At 49.4% G+C, this 16,485-nt stretch overlaps 1 protein-coding gene across 1 annotated transcript in view; it reads right to left on the reverse strand.

Annotated features, from left to right (window-relative positions):
• Positions 1-508: 508 nt before the first annotated feature.
• The window catches only part of tsc22d4 (TSC22 domain family member 4), a 45,607-nt gene continuing 29,630 nt past the window's right edge, over positions 509-16,485 (reverse strand). Inside the window, exons 4-5 of the mRNA XM_079257743.1 lie at positions 1,008-1,059; positions 509-819 (exon numbers count right to left, since the gene is read on the reverse strand). Of these exons, the coding sequence (XP_079113869.1) occupies positions 670-819; positions 1,008-1,059 (202 nt within the window). The 3' untranslated portion in view covers positions 509-669. The remainder of the gene's footprint in view (positions 820-1,007; positions 1,060-16,485) is intronic.

Below are 16,485 nucleotides of genomic sequence, written 5' to 3' on the forward strand. Positions count from 1 at the left end.
ACGTGCTACGTGGTGTGTCTGTGTGCTATGTGGTGTGTCTGCGTGCTACGTGGTGTCTACGTGCTACGTGGTGTGTCTACGTGCTACGTGGTGTGTCTGCGTGCTACGTTGTCTGTCTGCGTGCTACGTGGTGTGTCTGCGTGCTACGTGGTGTCTACGTGCTACGTGGTGTGTCTACGTGCTACGTGGTGTGTCTGCGTGCTACGTGGTGTGTCTACGTGCTACGTGGTGTGTCTGCGTGCTACGTGGTGTGTCTGCGTGCTACGTGGTGTGTCTGCGTGCTACGTGGTGTCTACGTGCTACGTGGTGTGTCTGCGTGCTACGTGGTGTCTACGTGCTACGTGGTGTGTCTGCGTGCTACGTGGTGTGTCTACGTGCTACGTGGTGTGTCTGCGTGCTACGTGGTGTGTCTACGTGCTACGTGGTGTGTCTGCGTGCTACGTGGTGTCTACGTGCTACGTGGTGTGTCTGCGTGCTACGTGGTGTCTACGTGCTACGTGGTGTGTCTACGTGCTACGTGGTGTGTCTACGTGCTACGTGGTGTGTCTACGTGCTACGTTGTGTGTCTACGTGCTACGTTGTGTCTGCGTGCTACGTTGTGTGTCTACGTGCTACGTTGTGTCTACGTGCTACGTGGTGTGTCTACGTGCTACGTGGTGTGTCCACGTGCTACGTGGTGTTCATGTTGTGCGACAGGGCTCTCAGGATCTGGTTCTCTCTCTCCAGCTGCTGGTTCTTCTCCTGAAGCTCCCTGATTTGCTCCCTCAGAAGCTCCACCTCCTCCCTCACCGCCAGCATCAGGTGACTCTTCACCAGGTCCTGGAAGCAGACGTGTGGGAGGATGAGGCGTCTCATGCAGACATGTTTCATGTTGATTCAGATTCTGGTGCATGATTCCGTGTCATCATTATTAATCATCATGACTCAACAGGACGACATTTTCACCAACGTCCAGAAATTACTTTAACTATCATCAATACGTGGCAGAAAGTAAAACACAGACTCACCATGGCTTGTTCGATTTTATTGTCAATGGCCAGAAGACTGTTGCTGGAAACACTGCAGATATGGACAGGTGAGACAGACTGGTGAGAGACTGGTGAGACAGGTGAGACAGACAGGTGAGGCAGACAGGTGAGACAGGTGGGACAGACTGGTGAGACAGACAGGTGAGACAGGTGAGACAGACTGGTGAGACAGACTGGTGAGACAGACAGGTGAGACAGATAGGTGAGACAGGTGAGACAGACAGGTGAGACAGGTGGGACAGACTGGTGAGACAGACTGGTGAGACAGACAGGTGAGACAGACTGGTGAGACAGACTGGTGAGACAGGTGAGACAGACAGGTGAGACAGACAGGTGAGACAGGTGGGACAGACTGGTGAGACAGACTGGTGAGACAGACAGGTGAGACAGACTGGTGAGACAGATAGGTGAGACAGGTGAGACAGACAGGTGAGACAGGTGGGACAGACTGGTGAGACAGACAGGTGAGACAGACTGGTGAGACAGACTGGTGAGACAGGTGAGACAGACAGGTGAGGCAGACAGGTGAGACAGGTGGGACAGACTGGTGAGACAGACAGGTGAGACAGGTGAGACAGACTGGTGAGACAGATAGGTGAGACAGGTGAGACAGACAGGTGAGACAGACAGGTGAGACAGGTGGGACAGACTGGTGAGACAGACAGGTGAGACAGGTGAGACAGACTGGTGAGACAGACTGGTGAGACAGACAGGTGAGACAGACTGGTGAGAGACAGGTGAGACAGACAGGTGAGAGACAGGTGAGACAGACAGGTGAGACAGACAGGTGAGACAGACTGGTGAGACAGACAAGTGAGACAGGTGAGACATACAGATGAGACAGACTGGTGAGAGACTGGTGAGACAGACTGGTGAGAGACTGGTGAGAGACAGGTGAGACAGACAGGTGAGACAGACAGATGAGACAGACTGGTGAGACAGACTGGTGAGAGACTGGTGAGAGACAGGTGAGACAGACTGGTGAGACAGGTGAGGCAGACAGATGAGACAGACAGGTGAGACAGACAGGTGAGACAAACTGGTGAGAGACTGGTGAGACAGACAGGTGAGACAGACAGGTGAGACAGACTGGTGAGACAGGTGAGACAGACAGATGAGACAGACAGGTGAGACAGACAGGTGAGACAGACTGGTGAGACAGACAGGTGAGAGACTGGTGAGACAGACAGGTGAGACAGGTGAGACAGACAGGTGAGACAGGTGAGACAAACAGGTGAGACAGACAGGTGAGACAGGTGAGACAGACAGGTGAGACAAACAGGTGAGACAGACAGGTGAGACAAACAGGTGAGACAGACTGGTGAGACAGGTGAGACAGACTGGTGAGACAGACAGGTGAGAGACTGGTGAGACAGACTGGTGAGACAGACAGGTGAGACAGACAGGTGAGAGACTGGTGAGACAGACTGGTGAGAGACAGGTGAGACAGACAGGTGAGACAGACTGGTGAGACAGACAGGTGAGACAGACTGGTGAGACAGACTGGTGAGAGACAGGTGAGACAGACAGGTGAGACAGGTGAGACAGACAGATGAGACAGACAGGTGAGACAGACAGGTGAGACAAACTGGTGAGAGACTGGTGAGACAGACAGGTGAGACAGACAGGTGAGACAGACTGGTGAGACAGGTGAGACAGACAGATGAGACAGACAGGTGAGACAGACTGGTGAGACAGACAGGTGAGAGACTGGTGAGACAGACTGGTGAGAGACTGGTGAGACAGACAGGTGAGACAGGTGAGACAAACAGGTGAGACAGACAGGTGAGACAGACTGGTGAGACAGACAGGTGAGACAGACAGGTGAGACAAACAGGTGAGACAGACGGGTGAGACAGACAGGTGAGACAGACTGGTGAGACAGGTGAGACAGACTGGTGAGACAGACAGGTGAGAGACTGGTGAGACAGACTGGTGAGACAGACAGGTGAGACAGACAGGTGAGACAGACTGGTGAGACAGACAGGTGAGAGACAGGTGAGACAGGTGAGACAAACTGGTGAGAGACTGGTGAGACAGACAGATGAGACAGACAGGTGAGACAGACAGGTGAGACAGACTGGTGAGACAGGTGAGACAGACAGATGAGACAGACAGGTGAGACAGACTGGTGAGACAGACAGGTGAGAGACTGGTGAGACAGACTGGTGAGAGACTGGTGAGACAGACAGGTGAGACAGGTGAGACAAACAGGTGAGACAGACAGGTGAGACAGACTGGTGAGACAGGTGAGACAGACAGGTGAGACAGACAGGTGAGACAAACAGGTGAGACAGACGGGTGAGACAGACAGGTGAGACAGACTGGTGAGACAGGTGAGACAGACTGGTGAGACAGACAGGTGAGAGACAGGTGAGACAGACTGGTGAGACAGACAGGTGAGAGACAGGTGAGACAGGTGAGACAGACTGGTGAGAAACAGGTGAGACAGACTGGTGAGAGACAGGTGAGACAGACAGGTGAGACAGACAGGTGAGACAGACTGGTGAGACAGACAGGTGAGAGACAGGTGAGACAGACTGGTGAGAAACAGGTGAGACAGACTGGTGAGACAGACAGGTGAGAGACAGGTGAGACAGACAGGTGAGACAGACAGGTGAGACAGACTGGTGAGACAGACAGGTGAGAGACAGGTGAGACAGACTGGTGAGACAGACAGGTGAGACAGACAGGTAAGACAGACTGGGTGAGACAGACAGGTGAGAGACTGGTGAGACAGACTGGTGAGAGACAGGTGAGACAGGAGAGACAGGTGAGACAGACTGGTGAGACAGACAGGTAAGACAGACTGGTGAGACAGACAGGTGAGAGACTGGTGAGACAGACTGGTGAGAGACAGGTGAGACAGGAGAGACAGGTGAGACAGACTGGTGAGACAGACAGGTGAGACAGACAGGTGAGACAGGTGAGACAGACAGGTGAGACAGACTGGTGAGACAGACTGGTGAGACAGACAGGTGAGACAGGTGAGACAGACTGGTGAGACAGGTGAGACAGACAGGTGAGACAGACTGGTGAGACAGACTGGTGAGAGACAGGTGAGACAGACAGGTGAGACAGACTGGTGAGACAGACTGGTGAGAGACTGGTGAGACAGACTGGTGAGACAGACTGGTGAGAGACAGGTGAGACAGACAGGTGAGACAGACTGGTGAGACAGACAGGTGAGACAGACTGGTGAGAGACTGGTGAGACAGACTGGTGAGACAGACTGGTGAGAGACAGGTGAGACAGACAGGTGAGACAGGTGAGACAGACAGATGAGACAGACAGGTGAGACAGACAGGTGAGACAAACTGGTGAGAGACTGGTGAGACAGACAGGTGAGACAGACTGGTGAGACAGACTGGTGAGAAACAGGTGAGACAGACAGGTGAGACAGACTGGTGAGACAGACAGGTGAGACAGACAGGTGAGACAGACAGGTGAGACAGACTGGTGAGAAACAGGTGAGACAGACAGGTGAGACAGACTGGTGAGACAGACAGGTGAGACAGACAGGTGAGACAGGTGAGACAGACAGGTGAGACAGGTGAGACAGACTGGTGAGACAGACAGGTGAGACAGGTGAGACAGACAGGTGAGACAGACTGGTGAGACAGACTGGTGAGACAGACAGGTGAGACAGGTGAGACAGACTGGTGAGACAGGTGAGACAGACAGGTGAGAATGACTGGTGAGACAGACTGGTGAGAGACAGGTGAGACAGACAGGTGAGACAGACTGGTGAGACAGACTGGTGAGAGACTGGTGAGACAGACTGGTGAGACAGACTGGTGAGAGACAGGTGAGACAGACAGGTGAGACAGACTGGTGAGACAGACAGGTGAGACAGACTGGTGAGAGACTGGTGAGACAGACTGGTGAGACAGACTGGTGAGAGACAGGTGAGACAGACAGGTGAGACAGGTGAGACAGACAGATGAGACAGACAGGTGAGACAGACAGGTGAGACAAACTGGTGAGAGACTGGTGAGACAGACAGGTGAGACAGACTGGTGAGACAGACTGGTGAGAAACAGGTGAGACAGACAGGTGAGACAGACTGGTGAGACAGACAGGTGAGACAGACAGGTGAGACAGACAGGTGAGACAGACTGGTGAGAAACAGGTGAGACAGACAGGTGAGACAGACTGGTGAGACAGACAGGTGAGACAGACAGGTGAGACAGGTGAGACAGACAGGTGAGACAGGTGAGACAGACTGGTGAGACAGACAGGTGAGACAGGTGAGACAGACTGGTGAGACAGGTGAGACAGACAGGTGAGACAGACTGGTGAGACAGACTGGTGAGAGACAGGTGAGACAGACAGGTGAGACAGACTGGTGAGACAGACTGGTGAGAGACTGGTGAGACAGACTGGTGAGACAGACTGGTGAGACAGACAGGTGAGACAGACTGGTGAGAGACTGGTGAGACAGACTGGTGAGACAGACTGGTGAGAGACAGGTGAGACAGACAGGTGAGACAGGTGAGACAGACAGATGAGACAGACAGGTGAGACAGACAGGTGAGACAAACTGGTGAGAGACTGGTGAGACAGACTGGTGAGACAGACTGGTGAGACAGACTGGTGAGAAACAGGTGAGACAGACAGGTGAGACAGACTGGTGAGACAGACAGGTGAGACAGACTGGTGAGACAGACAAGTGAGACAGGTGAGACAGACAGATGAGACAGACTGGTGAGACAAACTGGTGAGAGACTGGTGAGACAGACTGGTGAGACAGGTGAGACAGACAGGTGAGACAGACTGGTGAGACAGACTGGTGAGAAACAGGTGAGACAGACAGGTGAGACAGACTGGTGAGACAGACAGGTGAGACAGGTGAGACAGACAGGTGAGACAGACTGGTGAGACAGACTGGTGAGAAACAGGTGAGACAGACAGGTGAGACAGACTGGTGAGACAGACAGGTGAGACAGACAGGTGAGACAGGTGAGACAGACTGGTGAGACAGACAGGTGAGACAGGTGAGACAGACTGGTGAGACAGGTGAGACAGACAGGTGAGACAGACTGGTGAGACAGACTGGTGAGAGACAGGTGAGACAGACAGGTGAGACAGACTGGTGAGACAGACTGGTGAGAGACTGGTGAGACAGACTGGTGAGACAGACTGGTGAGAGACAGGTGAGACAGACAGGTGAGACAGACTGGTGAGACAGACAGGTGAGACAGACTGGTGAGAGACTGGTGAGACAGACAGGTGAGACAGGTGAGACAAACAGGTGAGACAGACAGGTGAGACAGACTGGTGAGACAGACAGGTGAGACAGACAGGTGAGACAAACAGGTGAGACAGACGGGTGAGACAGACAGGTGAGACAGACTGGTGAGACAGGTGAGACAGACTGGTGAGACAGACTGGTGAGAGACAGGTGAGACAGACAGGTGAGACAGGTGAGACAGACAGATGAGACAGACAGGTGAGACAGACAGGTGAGACAGACTGGTGAGACAGACTGGTGAGAGACAGGTGAGACAGACAGGTGAGACAGACTGGTGAGACAGACTGGTGAGAGACTGGTGAGACAGACTGGTGAGACAGACTGGTGAGAGACAGGTGAGACAGACAGGTGAGACAGGTGAGACAGACAGATGAGACAGACAGGTGAGACAGACAGGTGAGACAAACTGGTGAGAGACTGGTGAGACAGACTGGTGAGACAGGTGAGACAGACAGGTGAGACAGACTGGTGAGACAGACTGGTGAGAAACAGGTGAGACAGACAGGTGAGACAGACTGGTGAGACAGACAGGTGAGACAGACTGGTGAGACAGACAAGTGAGACAGGTGAGACAGACAGATGAGACAGACTGGTGAGACAAACTGGTGAGAGACTGGTGAGACAGGTGAGACAGACAGGTGAGACAGACTGGTGAGACAGACTGGTGAGAAACAGGTGAGACAGACAGGTGAGACAGACTGGTGAGACAGACAGGTGAGACAGGTGAGACAGACAGGTGAGACAGACTGGTGAGACAGACTGGTGAGAAACAGGTGAGACAGACAGGTGAGACAGACTGGTGAGACAGACAGGTGAGACAGACAGGTGAGACAGGTGAGACAGACTGGTGAGACAGACAGGTGAGACAGGTGAGAAAGACTGGTGAGACAGGTGAGACAGACAGGTGAGACAGACTGGTGAGACAGACTGGTGAGAGACAGGTGAGACAGACAGGTGAGACAGACTGGTGAGACAGACTGGTGAGAGACTGGTGAGAGACTGGTGAGACAGACTGGTGAGACAGACTGGTGAGAGACAGGTGAGACAGACAGGTGAGACAGGTGAGACAGACAGATGAGACAGACAGGTGAGACAGGTGAGACAGACAGATGAGACAGACAGGTGAGACAGACAGGTGAGACAAACTGGTGAGAGACTGGTGAGACAGACTGGTGAGACAGGTGAGACAGACAGGTGAGACAGACTGGTGAGACAGACTGGTGAGAGACAGGTGAGACAGACAGGTGAGACAGACTGGTGAGACAGACAGGTGAGACAGACTGGTGAGAGACTGGTGAGACAGACTGGTGAGAGACAGGTGAGACAGACAGGTGAGACAGGTGAGACAGACAGATGAGACAGACAGGTGAGACAGGTGAGACAGACAGATGAGACAGACAGGTGAGACAGACAGGTGAGACAAACTGGTGAGAGACTGGTGAGACAGACTGGTGAGACAGGTGAGACAGACAGGTGAGACAGACTGGTGAGACAGACTGGTGAGAAACAGGTGAGACAGACAGGTGAGACAGACTGGTGAGACAGACAGGTGAGACAGACTGGTGAGACAGACAAGTGAGACAGGTGAGACAGACAGATGAGACAGACTGGTGAGACAAACTGGTGAGAGACTGGTGAGACAGACTGGTGAGAGACTGGTGAGAGACAGGTGAGACAGACAGGTGAGACAGACAGGTGAGACAGGTGGGACAGACTGGTGAGACAGACTGGTGAGGCAGACAGGTGAGACAGGTGGGACAGACTGGTGAGACAGACTGGTGAGACAGACTGGTGACACAGACAGGTGAGACAGACTGGTGAGACAGACTGGTGAGAAACAGGTGAGACAGACAGGTGAGACAGACTGGTGAGACAGACAGGTGAGACAGACAGGTGAGACAGGTGAGACAGACAGGTGAGACAGGTGAGACAGACTGGTGAGACAGACAGGTGAGACAGGTGAGACAGACTGGTGAGACAGGTGAGACAGACAGGTGAGACAGACTGGTGAGAGACAGGTGAGACAGACAGGTGAGACAGACTGGTGAGACAGACTGGTGAGAGACTGGTGAGACAGACTGGTGAGACAGACTGGTGAGAGACAGGTGAGACAGACAGGTGAGACAGACTGGTGAGACAGACAGGTGAGACAGACTGGTGAGAGACTGGTGAGACAGACTGGTGAGACAGACTGGTGAGAGACAGGTGAGACAGACAGGTGAGACAGGTGAGACAGACAGATGAGACAGACAGGTGAGACAGACAGGTGAGACAAACTGGTGAGAGACTGGTGGGACAGACTGGTGAGACAGGTGAGACAGACAGGTGAGACAGACTGGTGAGACAGACTGGTGAGAAACAGGTGAGACAGACAGGTGAGACAGACTGGTGAGACAGACAGGTGAGACAGACAGGTGAGACAGGTGAGACAGACAGGTGAGACAGACTGGTGAGACAGACAGGTGAGACAGGTGAGACAGACTGGTGAGACAGGTGAGACAGACAGGTGAGACAGACTGGTGAGAAACAGGTGAGACAGACTGGTGAGACAGACAGGTGAGACAGACAGGTGAGACAGGTGAGACAGACTGGTGAGACAGACAGGTGAGACAGGTGAGACAAACAGGTGAGACAGACTGGTGAGACAGACTGGTGAGAAACAGGTGAGACAGACAGGTGAGACAGACTGGTGAGACAGACTGGTGAGACAGGTGAGACAGACAGGTGAGACAGGTGAGACAAACAGGTGAGACAGACAGGTGAGACAGACTGGTGAGACAGACAGGTGAGACAGACTGGTGAGAGACAGGTGAGACAGGAGAGACAGGTGAGACAGACTGGTGAGACAGACTGGTGAGACAGGTGAGACAGACAGGTGAGAGACAGGTGAGACAGGTGAGACAGACTGGTGAGACAGGTGAGACAGACAGGTGAGACAGACAGGTGAGACAGATTGGTGAGACAGACTGGTGAGACAGACAGGTGAGACAGGTGAGACAGACTGGTGAGACAGGTGAGACAGGTGAGGTTCAGTGTTTCCCAGCAAGTGAAAGGCTGGTAGATCAGTTCCTGGCTTGTCCTGAACTGTCCTTGTGTCTGCTGTGTTGCCTCCTGATGCACGAATGTTTCTGTAAGTACTGAAATAGATTCTTTGAAGTGTCAAATGAAACAAGAAAAAAATTGAAGTTCAGTCCAAAAACAATAATAAACACAAAGCTAAATATAACCACCATGACATCTTCATATCTGTTCACTTTTCTGTTCATCGAGCACATCTGCAGCACTAGCCCCACCCTTATTGTGGTATCCATGGTTACCTTTGGCAGAGCAGCAGGAGCGACTTCATGGAACCATCAGAACCTCCCCTGATGAATGGAGTTCTTGTAAGAACTGACCAATGAGAGTGAGGCTTTGCAGGTTTCTGTGAGTGTGCAGGAGATGGTGCTAACGGGCTGTCAGGAAGCGGAGGTTTGGAGGGTCTGGATTCTGTGATGGTCTGGGTCTCGGAGGGACGAGTCAGAGATCTATGAGGCAGCAGAGGTTTGAAATCTGCTGTCGTCATCACAGCGCCTGGCCAGGAATCCCTGACAGCTGATACCTGACCCTTGAACTTCCTCCGGTCCCGCAACACAACAGGTGTCTCTAGTTGCTTAGCAACAAGCGTTAGCGTCCTGAGAGGAAGAGGTGGAGTTCTTGGAGGACGGCGCTGAGGACGGTGGGTGGAGTCACAGAGCATAGAGGATGTTTTCTGTTGCTCCAAGAATGTTTTCTTCATGTTACCAAACACCTTCAGTGTTCTGTCAGACAGGTTTGTCCACTTAGAGCTTAGTTCCAGATCCACGAATACACCCTCCAATCACACTTCAAATATGACTGTCCATTCAGATGACTGCAGTCTAGACCACCCGCGCTTCTTTAAGAACAAGTCTCAGGACGACATCAAATCCTGATCATCTTTTGTCCCGAATTTATGTCCTTAGTATTCCCTGTCAATGTCATGATCCACATCTTCTGTCGTCTTTGTGGGGAAAAGTTCTCATTCCCATCCAAGGTTGTCTCTGATTGGTTGGTTCCGGGTCAGGTCCAATTGACAGCCGCCTTCTGAGAATATCTTGTAGCTTCAAAGTGAAACTGTGCCGTTGAGACATCAGGTCTTACCGTGGACAGATCTCTGCATCTCCCACACAGTCGCTCACTCTCCACTGTCTGACTGGCTGTTGCCTCATTCCAGTCCCCACCCACTCAGTGTATCAGCCAATGGGACGAGTGGAATGTCTCAACTTCCTGCCCACTCTTTGACAAGGCCTCATTCATTCAGTAAGACTCAGAGTTAAACTTCTTCCAGCGTTGACTTCCAGCCCAGTTAGATCTAATTTGAGATCAAATTATTTACTAGATTACTTTGTTGATTACACTACACCTATATCCCTACAAATATCCCTGTATCCTTCAAATAAACCTGTATCCTGTATCCTTCGAATAAGCCAGTATCCCTACGAGTAAACCTGTATCCTTCGAATAAACCTGTATCCCTACAATAAACCTGTATCCCTACTAATTAACATGTATCCCAAAGAATATACTGGTATCCGAACTAATAAACCTGTATCCCTACGAATATACTGGTATCCGAACTAATAAACCTGTATCCCTACGAATATACTGGTATCCGAACTAATAAACCTGTATCCCTACAAATAAATCTGTATACGAACAGATAAACCTGAAATCCCACGAATAAACCTGTATCTCTACGAATAAACCTGTATCCGAACGAATAATACTGTATCCCAAGAAAAAGAAACTGTCTCCCAAAGGATAAACCTGTATCCCTATTTATAAACCGGTATTCTAACGGATAAACCTGTGTACATACAAATAAACCTATATCCCTACAAATTAACCAGCATCTCTACGAATAAACCTGTATCCCCATGAATAAATCTGTATCCGAATGAATAATACTGTATCCCAAGAAATAAACCTGTATCCCTACAAATAAACCTGTATCTCTACGAATAAACCTGTATCTCTACGAATAAACCTGTATCCGAACGAATAATACTGTTTCCCAACGAATAAACCTGTATCCAAAGAGATAAATCTTTATCACAACGATAAATCATAACGATTGTTTGGATAAACGTATCCAAACAAATAAAACTGAATTCCTACTAAAAAACCTGTATCCCCATAAATATACCTGTGTCCAACGAATAAACATATATCCCTAGGAAAACACAGGAAAACAGACGTGGAACAGGAAAACTGACGTAGAACACAGGAAAAACAGACGTGAAACACAGGAAAACAGACGTGGAACACAGGAAAAAAGACGTGGAACACAGGAAAACAGACGTGGAACACAGGAAAACAGACGTGGAACACAGGAAAAAAGACGTAGAACACAGGAAAAAAGACGTGGAACACAGGAAAACAGACGTGGAACACAGAAAAACAGACGTGGAAAAGGAAAACAGACGTGGAACACAGGAAAAACAGACGTGGAACACAGAAAAACAGACGTGGAAAAGGAAAACAGACGTGGAACACAGGAAAACGGACGTGGAACACAGGAAAACAGACGTGGAACACAGGAAAAAAGACGTGGAACACAGGAAAACAGACGTGGAACACAGGAAAAAAGACGTGGAACACAGGAAAACAGACGTGGAACACAGGAAAAAAGACGTGGAACACAGGAAAACAGACGTGGAACACAGAAAAACAGACGTGGAAAAGGAAAACAGACGTGGAACACAGGAAAACGGACGTCGAACAGGAAAACAGATGTGGAACAGGGAAACAGACGGAGAACAGGAAAAAAGATGTGGAACAAGAAAACAGACGCGGAACAGGAAAACTGACGTAGAACACAGGAAAAACAGACGTGAAACACAGGAAAACAGACGTGGAACACAGGAAAACAGACGTGGAACACGGAAACAGACGTGGAACACAGGAAAACAGACGTGGAACACAGGAAAACAGACATGGAACAGGAAAACACACGTGGAACAGGAGAACAGACGTGGAACACAGGAAAACAGACGTGGAACAATGGAAAAAAGACGTGGAACACAGGGAAACAGACGTGGAACACAGGAAAACAGACGTGGAACACAGGAAAACAGACATGGAACAGGAAAACACACGTGGAACAGGAGAACAGACGTGGAACACAGGGAAACAGACGTGGAACAATGGAAAAAAGACGTGGAACACAGGGAAACAGACGTGGAACACAGGAAAACAGACGTGGAACAATGGAAAAAAGACGTGGAACACAGGGAAACAGACATGGAACATGAAAACAGACGTGGAACAGGAAAACAGACGTGGAACATGAAAACAGACGTGGAACAGGAAAACAGACATGGAATTGGAAAATAGACTTGGAACACAGGAAAACACATGTGGAACAGGATAACAGACATGGAACAGGAAAACAGATGTGGAACACATGAAAACAGACGAGTAATAGGAAAACAGACGTGGAGCAGGAAAACACATGTGGAACAAGAAAACACACGTGGAACAGGAAGACAGACGTGGAACACAGGAAAACAGACGTGGAACACAGGAAAACACATGTGGAACAAGAAAACACACGTGGAACAGGAAGACAGACGTGGAACACAGGAAAACAGACGTGGAACACAGGAAAACACATGTGGAACAGGAAAACAGACATGGAACTGGAAAACAGACGTGGTACAGGAAAACACACTTGAAACACAGGGAAACCAACATGGAAAAGGGAAAAGCACGTAGAACAGGAAAACAAACGTGGAGCAGGAAAATACACGTGGAACAAGAAAACACACGTGGAACAGGAAAACGGACTCGGAACAAAGGAATAAAGATATGGAACAGGAAAACAGACGTGGAACACAGGAAAACAGACGTGGAACAGGGAAACACAGGAGGAACAGGAAAACACACATGGAACAGGAAAACAGACGTGGAACAGGGAAACAGACGTGGAACACAGGGAAACGCAAGTGTAACAGGAAAACAGACGTGGAGCAGGAAAATAGACGTGGAATAAGACGTGGAATAAGAAAACACGTGGAACAGGAGAACAGACATGGAGCAGGAAAATAGACGTGGAATAAGAAAACACGTGGAACAGGAGAACAGACGTGGAGCAGGAAAATAGACGTGGAATAAGAAAACACGTGGAACAGGAGAACAGACGTGGAGAAGGAAAACACACGTGGAACAGGATAACAGACGTGGGACCGGACAATAGAATTGAAACACAGAAAAACAGACGTGGAACAGGAAAACAGACGTGGAACAAAGGAAAAAAGATGTGGAGCAGGAAAACACACGTGGAACATGAAAACGGACGTGGAACAAAGGAAAAAAGATATGGAACAGGAAAACAGACGTGGAGCAGGAAAACACACGTGGAACAAGAAAACACACGTGGAACAAGAAAACACACGTGGAACACAGGAAAAAAGACGTGGAACACAGGAAAACAGATGTGGAACATGAAAACAGACGTGGAACACAGAAAAACAGACGTGGAAAAGGAAAACAGACGGGGAACACAGGAAAACGGACGTCGAACAGGAAAACAGATGTGGAACAGGGAAACAGACGGAGAACAGGAAAAAAGATGAGGAACAAGAAAACAGACGCGGAACAGGAAAACTGACGTAGAACACAGGAAAAACAGACGTGAAACACAGGAAAACAGACGTGGAACACAGGAAAAAAGACGTGGAACACAGGAAAACAGACGTGGAACACAGGAAAACAGACGTGGAACACAGGAAAAAAGACGTGGAACACAGGAAAACAGACGTGGAACACAGAAAAACAGACGTGGAAAAGGAAAACAGACGTGGAACACAGGAAAAAAGACGTGGAACACAGGAAAACAGACGTGGAACACAGGAAAACAGACGTGGAACACAGGAAAAAAGACGTGGAACACAGGACAACACACGTGGAACAGGACAACACACGTGGAACAGGAAAACACACGTGGAACACAGGAAAACAGACGTGGAACACAGGAAAAAAGACGTGGAACACAGGAAAACAGACGTGGAACACAGGAAAACAGACGTGGAACACAGGAAAAAAGACGTGGAACACAGGAAAACAGACGTGGAACACAGAAAAACAGACGTGGAAAAGGAAAACAGACGTGGAACACAGGAAAACGGACGTGGAACACAGGAAAAAAGACGTGGACCACAGGAAAACAGACGTGGAACACAGGAAAAAAGACGTGGAACACAGGAAAACAGACGTGGAACACAGAAAAACAGACGTGGAAAAGGAAAACAGACGTGGAACACAGGAAAACGGACGTCGAACAGGAAAACAGATGTGGAACAGGGAAACAGACGGAGAACAGGAAAAAAGATGTGGAACAAGAAAACAGACGCGGAACAGGAAAACTGACGTAGAACACAGGAAAAACAGACGTGAAACACAGGAAAACAGACGTGGAACACAGGAAAACAGACGTGGAACACGGAAACAGACGTGGAACACAGGAAAACAGACGTGGAACACAGGAAAACTGACATGGAACAGGAAAACACACGTGGAACAGGAGAAGAGACGTGGAACACAGGAAAACAGACGTGGAACACAGGGAAACAGACGTGGAACAATGGAAAAAAGACGTGGAACACAGGGAAACAGACGTGGAACACAGGAAAACAGACGTGGAACAATGGAAAAAAGACGTGGAACACAGGGAAACAGACATGGAACATGAAAACAGACGTGGAACAGGAAAACAGACGTGGAGCATGAAAACAGACGTGGAACAGGAAAACAGACATGGAATTGGAAAATAGACTTGGAACACAGGAAAACACATGTGGAACAGGATAACAGACATGGAACGGGAAAACAGATGTGGAACACATGAAAACAGACGAGTAATAGGAAAACAGACGTGGAGCAGGAAAACACACGTGGAACAAGAAAACACACGTGGAACAGGAAGACAGACGTGGAACACAGGAAAACAGACGTGGAACACAGGAAAACACATGTGGAACAGGAAAACAGACATGGAACTGGAAAACAGACGTGGTACAGGAAAACACACTTGAAACACAGGGAAACCAACATGGAAAAGGGAAAAGCACGTAGAACAGGAAAACAGACGTGGAGCAGGAAAATACACGTGGAACAAGAAAACACACGTGGAACAGGAAAACGGACTCGGAACAAAGGAATAAAGATATGGAACAGGAAAACAGACGTGGAACACAGGAAAACAGACGTGGAACAGGGAAACACAGGAGGAACAGGAAAACACACATGGAACAGGAAAACAGACGTGGAACAGGGAAACAGACGTGGAACACAGGGAAACGCAAGTGTAACAGGAAAACAGACGTGGAGCAGGAAAATAGACGTGGAATAAGACGTGGAATAAGAAAACACGTGGAACAGGAGAACAGACGTGGAGCAGGAAAATAGACGTGGAATAAGAAAACACGTGGAACAGGAGAACAGACGTGGAGCAGGAAAATAGACGTGGAATAAGAAAACACGTGGAACAGGAGAACAGACGTGGAGAAGGAAAACACACGTGGAACAGGATAACAGACGTGGGACCGGACAATAGAATTGAAACACAGAAAAACAGACGTGGAACAGGAAAACAGACGTGGAACAAAGGAAAAAAGATGTGGAGCAGGAAAACACACGTGGAACATGAAAACGGACGTGGAACAAAGGAAAAAAGATATGGAACAGGAAAACAGACGTGGAGCAGGAAAACACACGTGGAACAAGAAAACACACGTGGAACAGCAGAACAGACGTGGAACACAGGAAGACAGACGTGGAACACAGGAAAACAGACGTGGAAAAATGGAAAAAAGACGTGGAACAAAGGGAAACAGACATGGAACATGAAAACAGACGTGGAACAGGAAAACAGACATGGAATTGGAAAATAGACTTGGAACACAGGAAAACACATGTGGAACAGGATAAAAGACATGGAACAGGAAAACAGATGTGGAACAGGATAACAGACATGGAACAGGAAAATAGATGTGGAACAGGATAACAGACATGGAACAGGAAAACAGACATGGAACACAGGAAAACAGACGAGTAACAGGAAAACGCACGTGGAAAAGGGAAACGCACGTGGAAAATGAAAACAGACGTGGAGCAGGAGAATACACGTGGAACAAGAAAACACAC

Source organism: Telmatherina bonti, assembly GCF_933228915.1.
Source record: "Telmatherina bonti genome assembly, chromosome: 18".
In the NCBI taxonomy this organism is placed as follows: Eukaryota; Metazoa; Chordata; class Actinopteri; order Atheriniformes; family Telmatherinidae; genus Telmatherina; species Telmatherina bonti.